At 40.5% G+C, this 19,328-nt stretch overlaps 1 protein-coding gene across 1 annotated transcript in view; it reads right to left on the bottom strand.

Annotated features, from left to right (window-relative positions):
- The window catches only part of LOC121860073, a gene marked incomplete at its 3' end in the record, with an annotated part of 30,930 nt that extends 13,707 nt beyond the window's left edge, over positions 1 to 17,223 (bottom strand). The window contains 6 exon segments of the mRNA XM_042357084.1: positions 1,924 to 2,048; positions 8,655 to 8,747; positions 8,867 to 8,919; positions 14,054 to 14,078; positions 16,753 to 16,966; positions 17,177 to 17,223. Coding sequence (XP_042213018.1) covers positions 1,924 to 2,048; positions 8,655 to 8,747; positions 8,867 to 8,919; positions 14,054 to 14,078; positions 16,753 to 16,966; positions 17,177 to 17,223 — 557 coding nt within the window.
- Positions 17,224 to 19,328: the final 2,105 nt, after the last annotated feature.

The raw sequence follows: 19,328 nt of genomic DNA, 5'->3' as shown, positions 1-19,328 counted from the left end.
AAGGCGTCTGTTTAACTCTCTGTACAGTGGAGGAGACATCTTGCTTGGGGGTCTCTTGAACACAGAGTGTTTTTGCGTTTTTACAGTACAATTATTGGCCATTCTGAAATTTATCTAACACATTGATAATATATAGGGCAGTGTTGATTTAAATACAATAATCTTATTATTACAGCTAGTGAACTTAAAATTTTAGTGGTGAAATTACTGTAGTGCATCCAGCATGGGTCCAAAGAAATCTAGAAAGGCAATTTCAATTCAAGTGAAACAGAAAATTATTAAGAAACATGAAGAAGACATTAGAACAAATGTACTAAGTAAAGAATATGGCATGTTGGCATCAACTGTGTCGACAATTCATGCGCAGAAAGAAAAATTTAAAGAAATGAAAGTGAGAGATAAATCTACCAGTGTTTAAAGGTAGATCATTAATTTCAGAAACGGAGAGGTTACTTCTTATTTGGGCTAAGGAAAAACAAATGAGAGGAGATTCAACTTCTACTGAATTTATTTGTGAAAGAGCCAGGGAAATATACGAACATTTGAAGTAAGATCAACCTAGATCTTTTGAAACTGAGTTTGAAGAGTTTAGGGCCAGCAAGGGCTGGTTCGATAAATTTAAGAAAAGAAGTGACATTTTTAGTGTTGTTAGGCATGGTGAAGCTGCCAGTGCAGACAAAGAAGGAGCAGCAAATTTGTAGTGGAGTTCAAGGAACTGATGGATGAAGGGAATTATCTTCCACAGCAAGTGTTTAATGTGGATGAAACTGGGCTGTTCTGGAAGAAAATGCCCAAAAGGACATTCATCACCAGAGATGAAGCTTCTTTACCTGGGCATAAACCCATGAAGGATCGTCTCACTCTATTGCTTGGTGCCAATGTTTCAGGGGATTTCCGATTGAAGCCTATGAGAACCATACATCTACCTGTGCCATACATCTACCTGTGCCATACATCTACCTGTACCATACATCTACCTGTGCCATACATCTACCTGTGCCATACATCTACCTGTACCATACATCTACCTGTACCATAAATCTACCTGTACCATACATCTACCTGTACCATAAATCTACCTGTACCATACATCTACCTGTATCATACATCTACCTGTGCCATACATCTACCTGTATCATACATCTACCTGTGCCATACATCTACCTGTGCCATACATCTACCTGTACCATACATCTACCTGTGCCATACATCTACCTGTGCCATACATCTACCTGTACCATACATCTACCTGTAGATCATACATCTACCTGTGCCATACATCTACCTACATCTATCATACATCTACCTGCACCATACATCTACCTGTACCATACATCTACCTGTGCCATACATCTACCTGCACCATACATCTACCTGCACCATACATCTACCTGTGCCATACATCCACTGTACCATACATCTACCTGTACCATACATCTACCTGTACCATACATCTACCTGTACCATACATCTACCTGTACCATACATCTACCTGTACCATACATCTACCTGTACCATACATCTACCTGTACCATACATCTACCTGTACCATACATCTACCTGTACGTGTACCATACATCTACCTGTACCATACATCTACCTGTGCCATACATCTACCTGTACCATACATCCACCTGTACCATACATCTGCCTGTACCATACATCTACCTATACCATACATCTACCTGTACCATACATCTACCTGTACCATACATCTACCTGTACCATACATCTACCTGTACCATACATCTACCTGTACCATACATCTACCTGTACCATACATCTACCTGTACCATACATCTACCTGTGCCTTACTGCCACTCAATAACAATGTTATTAATATATAACCTCAATTCTTGGTTCTAACATTAATTATAAAAGTTAAAAGATCGTTTTAGAACAATAAGTTAAGTTGTTGTTTACCATGTGGGGCTGCTGGGAGGTGTTGGGTTGGTGGAGAGTTGCACATCAGGGGGGTCATTCAGCAGGTCACTGTTTTTGAACTGAACCTCCTGCTTTTCTTGTGCTGCTGCAACATTCTTGCTACTCTGCATGAAAGAAAAGAAAAAAAATCAGGGAAAAAAGCAACATAAATAAAGAAACAACAAAAACAACGTCTTATCTATTACATATCAACATAACCTTACACTACATTACTCAAGTCCTTGTTAGCTGGGGTTGATATTTTCACAATACTCCTGCCACACTCTAGGGTGGTGCCCCTGAGGTGGTGGTAGATCCCTAACACCACTCCCAGTAGGAAATTGGGTTACAATAGTGAATGAATGAATTTTTTTTTTTAAACGTGGCCTCCAGCCTCCCCCAATAGCCACACCTTTGCTGACATTTTATTACCTTAATATTAAATATCCTAATACATAAGAAGCTATCCTATCTGTGTTAAATTAGTTGAGCCGCAGATCTATGCGGCATTCAGTGACTGTAGCCTCATAGTCAATATCTGCAGCAGTTGTCGGAGTAGGGGCAGACGCACTCGTTCCCCTGAGGCAGAGCAAAGCTGACCGAAGGAGAGAGAAAGACAGTCGACATCTCACCCAGGCTGTAACGTAACTTCTGGGCTGCTGCTTCTGTTCGGAGATCACCTCCGAAAGTCTGGCGTAGAAACATATTGCACTTGGTCCCATCCCACCAGAGGTTGTGAACACGAGAAGAGTGAAGCTGCCTTGATCAACGTTTTGAATTCTCTCCCCATACGCCCTTCTCTTGTCGTTCTCGTTCCTCCTATGTGCAACATCGAGAGCCAAGTTACGGTGACATGCAGCCATAGGGTCAAAAATCCTGATGTCGAAGAAAGCTCGCTGTCCCCGCGTCCAGAATCCTCGAGCACTGACGTCCACACGGGCTTCGTTAGATGTGTTTGAAGTCCTGTGTTGGAAGATCTCACCATCGAATGGAAGGAAGGTCGGTTCTACCATGACATCCCGGTAGATTTCCTTCAACATATTTGCTGTGAGGTCCTTTACCTTGTCATGCCTCATGCATATGAAGTCCCCTTTCTTGCACATCATGGCGGGAGGGTAAACCTTCTACTGGCCGACCGTACCTTAGAGCAATGGCATCTGTAAATTCTTGTTTATTGAGACTGAAACCATTTGCCCTTATCGGTAACGTAGTTAACCAGTTCAAGGTACCCACCTCCTGCGCTATAGCTACTTTTTTTTGAAATTCTCTGGTACTTGCAAAAACAGTTGCTGCAATTTATCACTTTGGCTGTGCTGTCGTTCTGTCGTAATGGACCTTCGGATCTTGTTTACTTCACTGGTATCCACCTCCCCTGTTGCGTTCTGAGCTATTATGTGGTCCGTGAGGGCTGCCGTGAGCTTAACTGAGTTTTGATGTTCGGTGGCAGCAATCTCCTCTGGATTGGCCAATCCCATTCCTCCCAGTCTCGGTGGTAGTGCAAGGAGTGATCTTTCTGCTGGGGTTAAGTGAGGGTGTTTCACTAATTTGGGAATAGAATTGACACTGATAGCTTCTTCCAGAGGGTGGAGGAAGGGTCCGATATCAGGGATAGTGCTCATCAGGTAGTTCCAGCGATGCTTGACTCCATGGGTGAATGCCGCAAAAGCCGCATGTGGCTCTGTGTTAGCAATGTCAGACAGAGCTTGGATTTCCTTAACCCACTCATTCACCTTTCCCGTTACGTACTCGGTCTTGAAGTCCGTCGTGCCTATTACAGCACCTAGGTGTCCTTGGCCATCCTTTGTTATTTTGACCTCACTTCCACCGAACACCTCCATTGCCCGTTCTGGCTTCACAATGAGGAAGGACTTGCTGGCGTTTGGGTGGTACCTTATTTGTGGACCTTGCGATGTTACCAGGTCCCACCACTTTTTGATGCCCTCCACTTTTCCTGCTCCTGTAAGGTCATCAGCATATGCCACTTGTTTGACCTCAGTTGTTTAAAATTTTATTGTGTGTTGGAGCACTGATAGGCCTATTGCGTACAATGCCATTGCAAAGGGTTCCCCCTGAGTTGTTCCCTTGGTTGACTGTATGATGGTATCACCTCTTAGAGCCTTGTTGTTTACTATATTGAGGTCTGATGGATTCCTATAGGTGTTTTCAACGTACATTGCAAAGCTTGGACACTTGATCTTGATGTCGTGCAGTGCAGCCTTGCAGTAAAGAATGTTGAATGCGTTTGAAGCGTCCACCAGGAGAACGGCCTCACATTCACGCTGCTCAAATACAGTAGTACCCCGATTTACGCGGTCAATTGAACCCACAGGGTACCGCGGAAAGTGAAAACAGCGTAAAGTGAACAACAGAACATATGGGATTAATTCCAATAGAGACTGGCCCGACCCCCAAACTCCACTTTTTCTGACACAATACCTATGTTGTAGTAAAAATAACATCTAAATTTTATGATGGTATGCTCACACAATTAATGTTTAAGAGAAATACAGTCGCCAGGTTAATGTCCATTCAAATAATGGACTCAAACCCCCCCCCACCCCTCTTCCCAGCTCACTAGCTCCTACCTCTCTGAGAAATGATTGGGTGAAACACTAGATTTTAACGTTTAGTAATAAATAATACCTCAGACTAAAGTTAGGATAATATAATTGACATTTCTGGATTCCTTGCAGGTCAGGGAATATTTTGAATGTAAACTTCATATATTTTGCACAAAAGATAAAATACTTGCTTTGTGTAAACCAAATTATTACATTAGATCTAAAATTTGTATGTCTAATGCAAAATCCATGATGTTTATATTCAAAATGATCATCATATTGTAAGAATTCCAGCAATGTAAATTATATTCTGGCCGGGTAATTTGTATGAATTTTATGAGCTAAAAAAAAAAAAAAAATTATACTTCACGCGTATATGAGTAGATGCACCGCGGAAAGTGAAAGTCCGGCTCTGGCAAGGTACCGCGAGAAATCGCGGAAAGTGAAACCGTGTAAAGCGGGGTAATACTGTATCGTTCTCATGGCGTGAATGGCAGCTTCCCCACCAGCCTGGTGACCAGCACAAACTTACAGGTTCCCTGCTGCTGCCCTGACATTGTCCTTTACCACCTCCATTATGCATTTTCCGATGATACGCCTCAGCACTTCCCCCACTCTTATTGGCCTACATCCTGGATTCTTATCCAGGGGAATGAGGCGGCAGGCCGTCAAAGCATGGAGGTGATGGCAGCAAGAGGTTGCCAGCTTTCTTGCAAGGACGGCAATGGCAGTGCAGAGATCACTTGCTACAGGGCCAAACTTGTTTGTGCTGAGGATGACTCTCCAACCGTTTGCATCCAGACCTGAAGGGCCGGCTCCTCCTCGAGTCTTCAGTGCCTTTTTCCACACCATCCCTCCTGTTATTTTCTCGAACAGGACAGCGTTTGGTGGGATATAGTCACCCTGGAACCTGATGCCTTCGTCTTCACTTGCAGGGGATGTTTTTCTTTCAGTTGTTTTAATGTCTCTCTGTTTGTTGGCAGAACCCCACCGGAGGATTCCTCTGTGAGAGATCTTACTGCCAAAGACACTTTTCCCACACGCATTTTGTTTCCAAACTTTCTTGCAACGTCATCGGTGTTTTGCTTTCCGTCACCTGTAAATTTTAGTCTCTCCTGCATTGTTCTTGCTTCACATGGAAGATCATCAAGGGCCCCATTCTGCCACATTGTCAATCTTCTCTTCATTGCTGCCGCATTTTCTTTGTGTGTGTCCTCTGACAGAATAGATGTGGTGTTATTGCCAGTATTTGAAGAGCCAAAGGGTCAAGGAAGCAGTCCTGGGTGTACTCAGTTATGAGGCTTAATCATCTCCCGAATCATTTCTTTGGGTTTTATATCTAGAAGTGTAAGTAACAAGAGTGCAGAGGTCTTATTGCAACTATATCTTGCGCTAGTCAGGCCAAAGACTCGATTATGCGGTTCAGTTCTGGTGCCCCTATTATAGGATGGATATAAATTCACTAGAGTCGCAGCTAAGAAAATGACAAAATGATTCCAGGACTTAGAAACCTTCCATATCAGGATAGGTTAAAGAAACTTAACTTGCATTCCCTAGAAAGACGAAGAGTGTGGGAGATATGATAGAAGTTTTATGGGTGAAAGGAATCAAGGGATATAGATAAAGTTCTTATAATATCCGAGCAGGATGACTCGAGCAACGATTCAAGTTGGATAAGTTTAGGTTTAGGAGGAGATAGGCAGAAACTGGTTCACAAATAGGGTGGTGGACGAGTGGAACAAATAGCAACTTTGTAGTAAGTGCGGGAACCCTGGAAAGTTTCAAAAGGAGGCTAGATAGATTCATGGATGATAGAGAGTGGTAGTAACTCTCGACAGGAGCTGCCATGCACAGGCCAACCAGCCTATTGCAGACTCCTTATTTTCTTATGTTCTTATGTTTGGTGGCCGCACACTTGGGTGGTTCAAACAGGTTAGCTGGCAACCACCTGACAATTTCTGAGTAGGTTTCTTTAACCCATATGTCCAGATTTTCCATCGACATGCCATTCCACTGTGGTGGCTGTCTCTCATTCACCTCGTGACTTTGCTACGGCCGCAGCGCTTATTAGTACAGGTTTAACTCTCTAGTCCGGCATTCTGTGATCCGAAACTCCGTGGTCCGGAACGATGTTAGTTTTTCCCAATAGGTAGATAGTTATTTTTTTTTTTTTACTTATTAAATTATTATATATTATTATTACAGGAGTATTACATTTTCATCCTCAGGCCCCAATGTGGGTCAGTGACCTAGCCCGGTGGGCTAATCCTCGTAAAAAAAGGGTTAAGGTTTGTTTACATCCCGCAGTTCCGCTGTTCTTCTTTTCTCTGCTTGTCTATACAGAGTACAACATTTAACCCTTCAATATATATGAGCAGTAAATAAGTGTTGCTTTCATATTCTTATGAGAGTAATGACGATAGCTACACACTTTGTTATTAATGCCGCAGTCTCACTTTATTCCTTTACCATTAATGGTTAGCTACTTATATTGTTCCATTTATTAACATTAAATAACATTACTTCAAACAACCATATTAATTTTTTACATTAATTTTACTACAGCTACAACCAAGGTCTTATTTTCTTCAGTTTTATATGTAGAACCAGTCAGTCACTGGCTTTGTAATCAACGAAAACAATGCTGTCTCATTTCCTCGTGTGTTTTAATATTCTCATGATTATTAATGAATTGTATTGCCCATTTTGCACACATAAACATTAATTCAATCAAAAAGACATTCAGTAATAAACAATAATGAATCTTTTGTAATAAGAGAAATGACGCTACACGATAGCACGCCATTTGAACGCTTATGGCCATTCAAACCCGTCGAAATTTGAGTTCGGCCGTAAATTTTAAATTATGTATTGTGTTTTTGTGTGTCCAAATAAAAACATTGAATTAAAAACTTCATGATTTGAGGCTACTGTCGACATTTAACCCTTCAATATGTCTTCAAAGAGACCACGAAGCAGTGAAAGTGGTGCTAACGTAAGCGCAAGTCACTATCTGTCCAGGAAAAGGGTGAATTTCCATGGTCCAGCACCGGTCAGGTCCTGAGGTTGCCGGACTAGAGAGGTACAACCTGTACTACATTTTCAGGTTGAGTAGACTCACTGCTATAATTTAGGATATCATCGGGCGGATGGGTCCTGGCAATATCCACTGTGGCCTCCTGTGTCGGCAATTGTTTCCCTTTCTGCAAGCCACACATGGTCAGTTGTTTCTCGCACATTCACAGCTAGTGCAATTTTGGTACTGGCTAGCACGGGCAACAATGTCTGTTACCCGGCATAGCGTTCCGCACCTTGGGCGACAGTTAATTCGCCTCCGACATCTGCTTTGGTCCCATACAAAAGAATAAACTAGTTCTTATGAGGAAAGGGCGGAGGTACATGCTGGACTGCTGTGTCCGGTAAGAGGGCATACGTCTTGTGGCGTTGGTGTTAGCTACCCTGTGGTGACAATCCACACATCAGAATGATACACTGGGAGCAAAGAAATTGTACACCTAACACTTGTTTATATATCCTTGGCAGAAATAACCACTATTTCTATAGTCGCACTGATGTAATATTAGTTATATACATTCACGGTCGGCGAGACCTACATGAAGTGTCCGTTACTAGGGAGACGACGCAAGCGTAGAACATTCGGCCCCATAGGGGCGAGAGTCTCAAACCACCCTACCAAAGTAGGCCTACCAACACTGGCACTGGCAGCTGCACCAGTCGGCCCAGTACTACGCTCGCTACCGGCAGTGATCGCCAGTGAACACACGGAATATTTGCGATTAATGCCGTAAGGGATGAAAAGAACCTTCGTGACAATGCTTAGGGCGACACCCGATATTCACCGACACACTGAGAAATTCCCGCTCCCACACTCCGAGTATGTCCTCAATAACAGGGAGGACACTCCACCACACCCACGGCGCACTGGCCCGCCCTACTATGAATGAATTACTATATATGGTTGATGTTGCCAAGATTTGTCTGGGGATGAAGAAGACCTGGCTAGAAGTGGGCTTGAAGGGATAGTTGATGGTAGAGGGAGTCAAATGATTGCTGTGTTTGTCCCCAACAGACTGATTTATCATCATAACAATAATTGTCATTTATCTTTAAGACTCAGACATAATATAAATAAGCACAACTCATACTCACCTGGTTGGGCAAGTCTTCACGCTCACTGTTTTGATCCTGTTCATAGCTTGAAATTTCCTCATCACTGGGAAGGTCAGCAAGATCTTCTGAAGCCTGGAATATGAAAATGTACAAGTTTAGAGAAGGCACAAATAAGCACCTAAAATATGTACAGTCACCTAGTTGTTGTTTGGTGTGATCTAATACACAAGTTGAGGCAGTACTTTACTTACAGCAGCAGTTTCATCTGGAAGGCTAAGGCTGTCTGGCTCACAATCAATAGATCCTGAAAATTAATGTCATAGTTTAAAAGACTGAAATATACCTAGCTAAAACAGTGTAGGGATTAGGATTGATGTAGCCCACCACCCACCATCTTGTGGTAGAATCAGGAAGCACTGGGTTGAGGCCTGCCTTTCCAATATCTTTACTTCCCTAAAAACTTAAAACAGCCTCAGACCATCTTGCTTCTCCCCCCCGCCACACACACACACAAAGTTTGTACTTACCAGGTCAAGTGGCCTATGCTCACGATTAAACATATATTGAAAGGGTGTAAAGCCGGTACTTTTCTGCCTGTGTGTTCAGAGGCTGTAAACGACTTCTTCAATGTAGTTGTTACAGTCGCTCAGTCTCTCGTTGCACAATTTTTCGAGCTTGTTCTTAAATGTTCTATTGGTCCTTTCGGCCAATCCGTTGGTCTGAGGATGATATGCTGATGTGATGCTTCTTCTCATTCTGTAAGCCTTGCATAACTCATCACTGGCCTTAACCCTCGCCCCTGGCTAGGGTGCCGCTAGGGTCTCTACCCCCCCCCCACGCGAGGATGAATTGAGAAAAATAAAAACTTTTCCAAAAATAGTTTTTAACTACTTTTTTAAATGATAAAATGATACAAAATAATTAAGAAAAACTATATATTGATCCTCTACAAACTTCCCTGTGGTGGCGAGGGAGATAAAGGGACAATGTTGTTTTGACAGCTGACCTTCGTGGTCACTACCAACTGTGACTATTTTTCTTTGTTTCCTATACTGTTCTCTAGCTCTACCACCTACTTGGAACTCTTTGACTATCTCACTTCTTGTCATGAGTCGTTGCTCTCCACACACCTCCCAGCTTGCAGATCCTCTACCTAAGAGAGTTCAATGCCTCAACAAGTGGCTTGGCTCTGCAAGGGATGACCCAAAATGGAGCTAGAGGCACTCTCTTTCCCTACTTAAGATTTAGAACAAATAATCAAACACCCTACACGGCGTTTCACAGTCAACCGATCAGCTTGTAACATTCTTGATCTTTGTTTTACCTCTAACCCCCTCACTATTCATACTCAATTTTGCCCCTTAGGGTCTTCTGATCACAACCTTGCCTATTAAATCAAACTGGAGCACGACCACCTCCCCTCCTTCACCGACTTTCCTTGGGATGAATGTTGCTTTTCCACTCGGGATGCCTCGGTATGTGCTGGGGGCTACCTGGGGTGAGTATTACATCCATCGTCTACTAAAACTTTCACATTATAATCATGGTTTGATCTCTCCTGCTCTCTTGCTTGTAGGGTGAGAGATGGGGCATATAGAGCTATGAAACTATCTCCTCCTAATACCCACACCTCTTTCCAATACTTCTAGGAATCAGCAAGGCCTTTATTCTTCGTAGGCCCAAAGCGGAATTTTATAAAAAAGAAAGGCCGCTGTCCTGACCTAATTCTTCCTCTAGTAAATCCTTCACCAAAAAGCTTATCTCATAACCGCTTCTACCTCCTTCTTTTCCTCCTCTCTTCCGATCACAATCACTCTACAGCCAACTCTGCCCTTGATAAAAGCCAATTTCTTTGGCACCTTAATCTCCTCTAATTCCACCTTAGACGATTCCCTCTATCCCTCCTACCCAAAGCTCCTCCTACTGAACCTATGCACTTTCCTATAATCTCCACTCGCGGGTTGCGGTGTGTTATCCAGGGTTGGATGTGAGTAAAGCATGGACGGGCGGAATACCCCCTCGTGTTCTGGTGTGATGCGCTGAAGCCCTGGCCCTTGTGCTTGCTCGCCTCTGCCTCAAATCCCCAACTTTTCCTTCTTCTTGGAAGCATGCCTTGGTTCAGCCCATCCCGAAGAAGGGTGACCATTCTAATCCCTCTAACTATCGCCCCATTGTCCTAACTTCAGCTCTCTCTAAAGATTTTTTTAAACTATCTTGGCAGACTCTCATTTACTCCGTCACCTTGAACGCCATTATCTTTCGGATCGCAGTATTAGCTTTTGCCAGGTGAAATCTACTGGTGATTTGTTCTCCTATTGCACCCATCTTTGGTCATCCTCTCTTAGGGATTATGGGGAAACTTTCGTTGTGGCCCTTGACATCTGCAAAAGCATTTGACAGGGTAGCACAAGTCTTTACTTCTAAACTTCCCTCTTTTGGTTTCTCTTCCCCACTTTGTTTTTCTCATCTCTAGCTTCATGAGAACGATCCATGGCAGTTGTTGTCGAGGGATTTTCTGTTCTTTCACCTACTCTCTTCCTTCTTTTTTTATCAAAGATTTACTTCTACAACTAATTCTATCCATTCTATGCTGATGATGCTACTCTTCTTCATTTTTACATATCAACTCTCAAACTAGATCTGTTTCTAGAGCTGATATCATTACTTCTATCTAGCGGAATCTGTGCACCATCTCTGAATGGGAGGTACAAACTTAGTTAAATTCAATAGTAATAAAACTCAGTATTTACAATTACACTTTCTAAATTAATGATCTCCACCAATTACATTTCAGGACGCTATCATTCTGCCAAATTCTGAAAATAAATATGTTAAAGCCTCACCATTTCCTCCAAGATGTCCTGGAAATCACACATCAATAATATAGCTAAAGCTGCCTCCTGAAGAAGTTAGGAATGCTGTACAGATGCCATAGCTACTTCACTCCTGAACAGTTGCTTCAAGTATATAAAAGGATTCATTCGTCCTAACTTGGAGTACTGCTCTCATATCTGGGGTGGCTCTTCAACTGTTAGATGAATTGGAATCAAGGCATTTAGTCTTATTAACTCTGCTCCTTTAGTTGACAATCCCTCTTCCCTTTCTCTTACTTAATGTTGCTTCACTCTCTCTCTTTTACAGGTACTTTAGCGGGCAATGGCCGGTGGTTGGCATCTGTGTACCGGCAAGGCTGTGGGTTCGTAACACTGGTCTTGCCATGGTGCCCCACCGCCGTTTTCTGTGGATGTCGGTCACACGAGAATAACCCGTTATAGTACCTCCTTCTTTCCTCACACAGCCAAACTGTGGAATGCTCTGCCTTCTTCTGTGTTTCCATACTAATACAATCTGTCTCACTTTAAAAAGCTGGTTTTCCAGCATCTTAAGTGGTGTAGATTAACACAGTACAGTGGTCCCTCCGTTAACGAACACAATTCGTTCCAGAAGGTCGTTCGTTAACCGAAAATTTCGTTAACGAACCATTGTTTCAATGGGATATTGAGAACTGGTTCCAGCTCACAGAAAAGTACATACAAAGTAAAGCCAAAAACGCATAAAATCAGAAACACTCCTAAAATTCCCCTAAATCGCCCTTAAATCACTATAAATATCGTACATATACACTAGACCTCTTAAATCACTACTGTAATGTGATACAGGTGATTAATTTTATCTCTTGTGCAAATATATGACGTTTATATTCAAATTATTGGCTGTCTTGCAAGGATTCCAGCAATGCCAATTATATTCTCCTAACTTTAGTCTGAGATATTATATAAGATAAACACTTTAAAGCCTAAAGAAAACACGAAACTTTTGTCTGGGAAGGCAGGGGTAGGTAGGGAGGGAGGGAGCCAGCGAGCGTGGGAAGAGCAGGGTGTGAGGTGTACAGTATTTTGATTGACAGATAGTAGTCGTCTGGTGAAGTATAATTTGTTTATTTACTTGAGATTTTTGTTTTTAGCTCATAAAATTCATAGAAATTACCCGGCCAGAATATAATTTACATTGTTAGAATTCTTATAAGATGGTGATTAATTTGAAAATAAACAAGCTATAATTTGCATTAGACATACAAATTCTAGATCTAACTTAAGATTTTATTAGAGAGCAAAAATTTTATCTTTTGTGCAAAATATATGACGTTTATATTCAAATTATCCGCTGTCTTGCAAGAAATACAGCAATGCCAATTATATTCTCCTAACTTTAGTCTGAGGTATTATTTATTATTAAACCTGTAAGCCTAGTGCTTTTCCCCAAACGTATCTCGGGAAAGTGGGGGAGGAAGGGAGGAGGGATGGCAGTGACATGTTTGACAGTTGGCGCCTGTGGTGTCCAGTCTTTAATTGTTAATTTATGTCCTTTAGATTTAGTTTTTTGTTTTTTGCTTATAAAATTTAATAGAAGTGACCGAGGTGAATTTAATTTGCATTGCTGGAATTCTTATAAGATAGTGATTAGTTTGAATGTAAACATAGAAGAGATCACTGAATTGGCTGAGTACCTCCTCAGCTTATCAGCTGATGTTCAAAACAAAATGTGATTTTAAGTAAGGATTTCGTTAATCAAATTTTTTTTTATTAACCGAATTGAAGATTCTTATGGAAGGTAATTCGTTAACCGAGGGACCACTGTACAGTATAACCTTTTTCTTTTCTATATTCAACTTCTTTCTGTTCTTTTTGCCCCAGGTCCTGCTGTGGGTCGTTTGACCTGTGCCCGGGTGGGCTAATTACCCCCCTCCCCACAAAAATAAAAAATAAAAAATAAAAAATAATTAATTTCGAATATTTTATTTGCTTTATTTTTTCATAAAAAACAGCAACACACACGCATGATCGGTCTCCAGGCTGTCTCTGTGTTTGGTAGATCAAGTAATGCATAGAATAATAATAATTCCACAAATAAATACATTTATAACATAATCATACCATTATTTTCCAGTAATACTGCACTACAATACAACTACACTACTTTTAGCAATATTACTTTGATACAACATTATAAAATGGACAAACAATGAAACAAACAAAAGTAGGTTATTATGTTGAGGAAGCTTCCCTGTGGCCGAGGTGTGGCGTAACAGGCAAATAGTCACGAGGGAACCTGAAAACCCAGGCTGGGCATTTAAACAATGGCAGGAAAAGGCGCGTGTTCTGGCCGGCGTAAGGGTTAAAAAATCCAAATCAAATCATTAACTATACAGTATACTGTAAGTATGAGGACAGTTATATTGATATTGTTAATTACCCATTGTTATATCATCATCTTCCAACCATGGGGTGGGAGTCAAGATGGCCTCATAAACAAAGACAAATTAATAGTTACAGCAGCAGTGAAACACAAAGCTAACATGTTTCAATCTATTTAAAGTTCCTCTCAATAATAGACAAAGAAAGTATTACATTAAGTTTTATAGTAACATAAGGACTTACCAGTGAACAAACTCAGGTCCCTGGTCTGTCAGTATCCTTCAGGTGGGCCCCATCTAAAACACATGTAAAGGGAAGAAATTTAAAATTATTCATTCAAATTTCTTTATCATACAGTATAGTGTCCTATATATTTCATTACAGTGTATACAGTGACTTAATATTTGTATCAAACTTTGAAACTATCATACATTACCTGTGAATAGAGCCCTTATGCATCTAGCTACCCACAAATTTGGTGAAGTAATCCACAAAGAAACATATCTGTGTCCAGCATGACTTAGAGTGGGCCTGGATAACCATTATTATAGACAAAAGCTGAAGATTATTTAAGCGGCACAACATAAAGCAGAAGCAACTTACACAGAAGACAAAGATACTTGGAAAGAATCTCTAAACAGATCTATTCACTAAGTATAAAATAAGCATCAGAGAGAGAGAGTCATTGGAAGCCTGTAATTTGATATGATTGTGTGTTTTGGGGTTGACTTTTATTCATGGATGGAAATTCTTGATTTTCACATGTTTTACACTAAAGTGTTCTCAGTGCAGTGAGTTCTGCTATAGCGTTTGATAGCATTTCTCTCTGATTTATAATTGAACATATTTGTATACTTGAGCGCTTGTTTGCTATAGCGATTTTGCTTACTATTTCTCCAATTTTGTGGTATTAACTTGAAATGGTAAAAGAATATCTCCAAAAGCGTTCTGATGATGAATTCCGGGATTATCGTAAAGGATATAACACTTGAAAGAAGCTCGATGTTATCAACCTCAAAATCACCCTTCTCCCCATCAAGTTACATTCATATTTTTCAAGGTAAAGTGTTAAATTTACTGTATGATTTCATTATTAGATATGAATGTAACATTTATTTAGACTGTGCTATCCTTTGTGTTAGGCTAACTACTAAATTTTTCGATTTTGAGTAATCTGCACCTAACCCTATTTTCTCCATAAGCCCTGTTATTTCTATTACGCGATTTTCTATAACACGATATTTTACAAGAACACAATTATCGCGTTATAGCAGAACCATGCTTAACATAAAAATGAAGCCAGTTGGCCATTCTCTTCATTCAATGAAACAAGTTTTCTACATCTACAAAGTCGTTTCCAGCTCAAAACACACAGTTTGAGTCCCATCACCATAGAGCTACATTGGGATGATGCTCCAGGGTGGTGGTCATACCAAGTACATCTGCAGAGATTATTAATAGCTTTGAAAACAGCAGGTGGCCACAAAAGAGCTCTCGTGAGTCCAAAGTGAGCCCCAATATCTCAAAAAAGTTTAAGTAGTCCTGGCTGCTACAGTAAAAACAAAAGTATACAATACTTATCCTCACCTATCATGTCTACTCCATGGCTCCTTCACCTTTATGGGCGTCATTGTATGGGCCTGGGTCTAAAGGGAGTATAACGTTGGCACTTGTTACATGTTGCAACCTGCAGAAATTTGAAGAAGTTAGTGAGGAGCCCTATGAGGAAGACATAAGATGAAGAGTCAGTGTCAGGTGAATGTAACCTATTCATGTAATATGGAAAAAGCTGTCCATAACAGTGGTGATAAATGATGATGGAAGTTACAGATAAAGTTTCATAGATCTACTGTGTACACAGTTATATAATAATACTGTACATACATAATGCTTGACGTCATCTTGCATTTTTCTCCAGAAATAATTCTTGGACACTTTTTCATAGAGTGGCATTCAACCACTGTGTCCTCCTCCTGTGGGATTGCTGTGATACAAATGAAGGAACCGCGATTACGTTCATCAGGACTTCTGACTACCTGCCTCCTTATGCCATCTTTCGTCGGTGTAGTACAAGACTTCCTCTGAAAGTAAAATTCACAATTATATTCCTTGTTTATTCATGCTGTTCACAAAGGCAAGTGAAGCAAAATAGTTTGACAACCAAAACTGGATGAACAGAGCAGTGCTTGGGCAAATATCTAAGGATATATCCAATACACAGTGATTATTACAAGTCCCCATCTTTCTTTCATCATCAACTAATTTAAAGGACTTTGTTGGGATAGGATCACCTTTATAACATATAATAGTTACATGCATTTGTATGAAATGTTCTTTACCTAAAAGAGATTACTAAGGTTGAAATGAATTAAATGAAAAGTGGTCAGTGAGGCAATGTTTTAACTACTGTAAGCACTATATTAAGCTGCACTCAGTGCAAGCATGGGACCACTGGAATCTAAATAAGGAGTAATATTACTAGGTACCTAAGTAATAATCCCAATAATCATTAATTCACTCATCATTATCCTAACACTGTTACCCGTCTTCCAAGCACAGGCTGGGGTGTGTGAACAACTTCAAGGAAAGGAATAAGCTCAAACTTAAAGACCTACATGACAGTGTACCCAACTGAACTGATCAAACACAACTGAACTCTGTCACATTCAACCTCTTTGGCAAGCAGTCTGTAACTCACTGTACTTTGTGGTTCCACTGCATGCCAACACACTGATTTATTATGCATGTGCACAGGGCTGTCTGACTTACCACAATTACTCAGATGAGAGTAAATGCAATAATAAAGGCCAGTAACTAACCTCATAATTATATGCTAGAGGCTGGGTGAGAACATGTTAAGTGTTATTAAGGGTGCAGCACAAAGGGAGACAAAGCTTGTGCACTTGTCGATCTTACTTTGAAAGGCAAAACAAAACAAGCACATCTAGACTCAATTGTAAATCACAGAAATCCCTTCGTGTTGAGTCCCACTGGAATATAGTTGACTGCCTCCATATTTTTAATCGTTCAGCATTTGTAAGACCAGCAATATGTTTTCCAGTGTGCAGGTAGGTGATAACTCTCTCATACTGGATGTTGTCTGCAGCAAACCTTTCAGTGCAGGCTACCTCATACTCCTCCATAGACACGATCGGGCTGTAAATGAGTTGACAATTATATACAACTCAATATGCACTCTACTACCCCACACAACATCCTGACCTTAGGGTAACACTCACTCAACTGTATTAATATTATATAATTTATGCAATACCAAACATATAAGCACGCAAGTGTCAGAGGAATCCACGTCCATCATGTGAGCAGAACTTAGGCGGACTGCGGAGCAACGGTCAAGCAGCCTACCGCTGTCTGAATGTGTCGTACGTCTGGCATTTCACTTCCACCCGCATTTCATCTAAAACTGCTACACCGGCACACCCAATGAGGGTTAAGGGAATAAGAGGAAAGTGCAGCGCTCTTCAGGAGTAGCCGGATACTACGATGGGTTACCAAATACACTTTATCAATACGATTTTTACCCCCGGTAAACCCCGCCATCTAGTGTATGAGAAAGTTAGTAAATTATATAATGCTCAGGAGTAACTGCTTTAAAACTCGCGACTCCATTCCTTGCCTATACCCCTATACTGCCATCAGTATGAGACTTTTAATTCATTATTAATACTTACCTAGTTAATGTTATTAGAATATTTCAATTCATTATGTACTACACCATTTGGCATGCTGGAAATAAATCAATACAGGCAATGCAATGTGAGGTAAATGGTTTACTGTAGTAGTGTTACTTCACTCCCATACACAGTGACTTGTTTATACTGTACTTGTGGGGCAACATCTCATATGGTTGTGTTTTCAGTTATCATTATTACTAATGGCTCCTTTGTGTTCACAATCATTCAAAGTACATAAACTGAAAATCTTGTGCCCCTTTATAGTGACAAATTAGTTTGCTTGCACTACAAAACCACCCAAAAATGTGTGGGGGGAAAACATTATAATGGAATTTAAGTTGAGAAACAGTAGTTTACCAATATTCATATTTATTACAACAAGTGTCAGAAAAACACAACTATTTGTTAACACAAGAAGTAACCATTCAAATGTTTCAGTGAAAGAAAGTAATAAAGAAAGAAGAAAGGTAGACAATAAAATAAAGTGTACATGTTTGGAGGAGAGCTGCCAGGTTTGAATGAATCTGGGGTGAAGTGTTGGTTGTACAAAAAAAAAACTCCTGTTGAGTTTTAAGAGCAGCTTATTAAAACAGTTGTGCTGCCTGTAACAACTTTTCACATGTCCAGGGATGGGAAGATGTTATTAAAGAGAAATCTAATTAAACTATTACAGTACAAGGATTGTTCTTCATTGTTATTTTATTGTAAAATTACATTTTCAACCTCTTACAACATGGACATTTTTGTGTGTGTTGTTATGGGTATCCAACGATTTGGACCTTATTGCCTCGTAAAAATAGAGCGTTTGGCCCCAAATCATTACATTACTAAACACTGGTGTTTTAGAACTATAGCCGTGTTTACGTAAATAAATTATTTAATTTATGATGCTATTATACATCTGCGACAGAAATGGTATATACAGTATTAGAAAAGTTTCTGTGAATTCGTAGTCTTACAGCGGTGCCGCTGTTATTAGTAAGTATTCCGTAATGTTTAGACAATTCTAAGACATTTTTCTTCTGTGATATTTCCACGGAAATTAAGGGTAACGGAGATATTAATTTTTTCATATCATTAGATTTGGTCACAAGTGACGCCATGTTTTGTTTACATTTCAGAGAAGGTCTGACCCGGAGAAGGTCTGACCCGGAGAAGGCCTGACCCGGAGAAGGTCTGACCCGGAGAAGGTCTGAACCCCTCACTAGTGCTTTTACCTCCGCTTTTCGCTTTAAGCATCAACAACACATGTGCGGAGGTTGGTGTAGGAGTTTATTGGCTATAGCGGTAGGAGACTTATTATTGGGCAAAGTTTTTCTCTTAGCCAATTAACAATAATGGCGGTGGGTCGGGGCGGAATTTTAATTTTCAGTACCAGATGAGCTGTGCCGACACTGTGATAAGATTATTTTATCTCAATGCCGATTTTCATCAGAAAACTAGTGAGGCAATTTCTTTTCTCTTTATAAAACACGCATATTTGTCCAAAGTATATTACAGTGGTTCCTCGGTTAACAAAACAATTCGTTCCAGAAGGTCGATTAGTTAACGAAACCATTGTTTCAATGGGTTTTTGGTAGTGGTTCCAGCTCACCGAAAATTACATACAAACTAAAATAAATGCAGTAAGTACACTTACTTTGAGGTGTGCATGTAGAAGGCTTCTGGTTGATTGATGGGAATTATAAGTGGGGGTGGAGGGAGAAAGAGAGAAGGAAGTGGGGGATGGAAGAGAAGTCGCCCCATGCTTCATGCGATCATTTCACCCATAAAATTTAAGTTCATGGTGTAATTCAAGATTATTTTCTTTAAATCAACACTAC

This window comes from Homarus americanus, unplaced genomic scaffold (assembly GCF_018991925.1).
Source record: "Homarus americanus isolate GMGI-L3 unplaced genomic scaffold, GMGI_Hamer_2.0 scaffold15500, whole genome shotgun sequence".
Lineage (NCBI taxonomy): Eukaryota > Metazoa > Arthropoda > Malacostraca > Decapoda > Nephropidae > Homarus > Homarus americanus.
The sequence above is the reverse complement of the archived record's forward strand: the minus strand, read 5'-3'. Positions and strand labels throughout refer to the sequence as shown.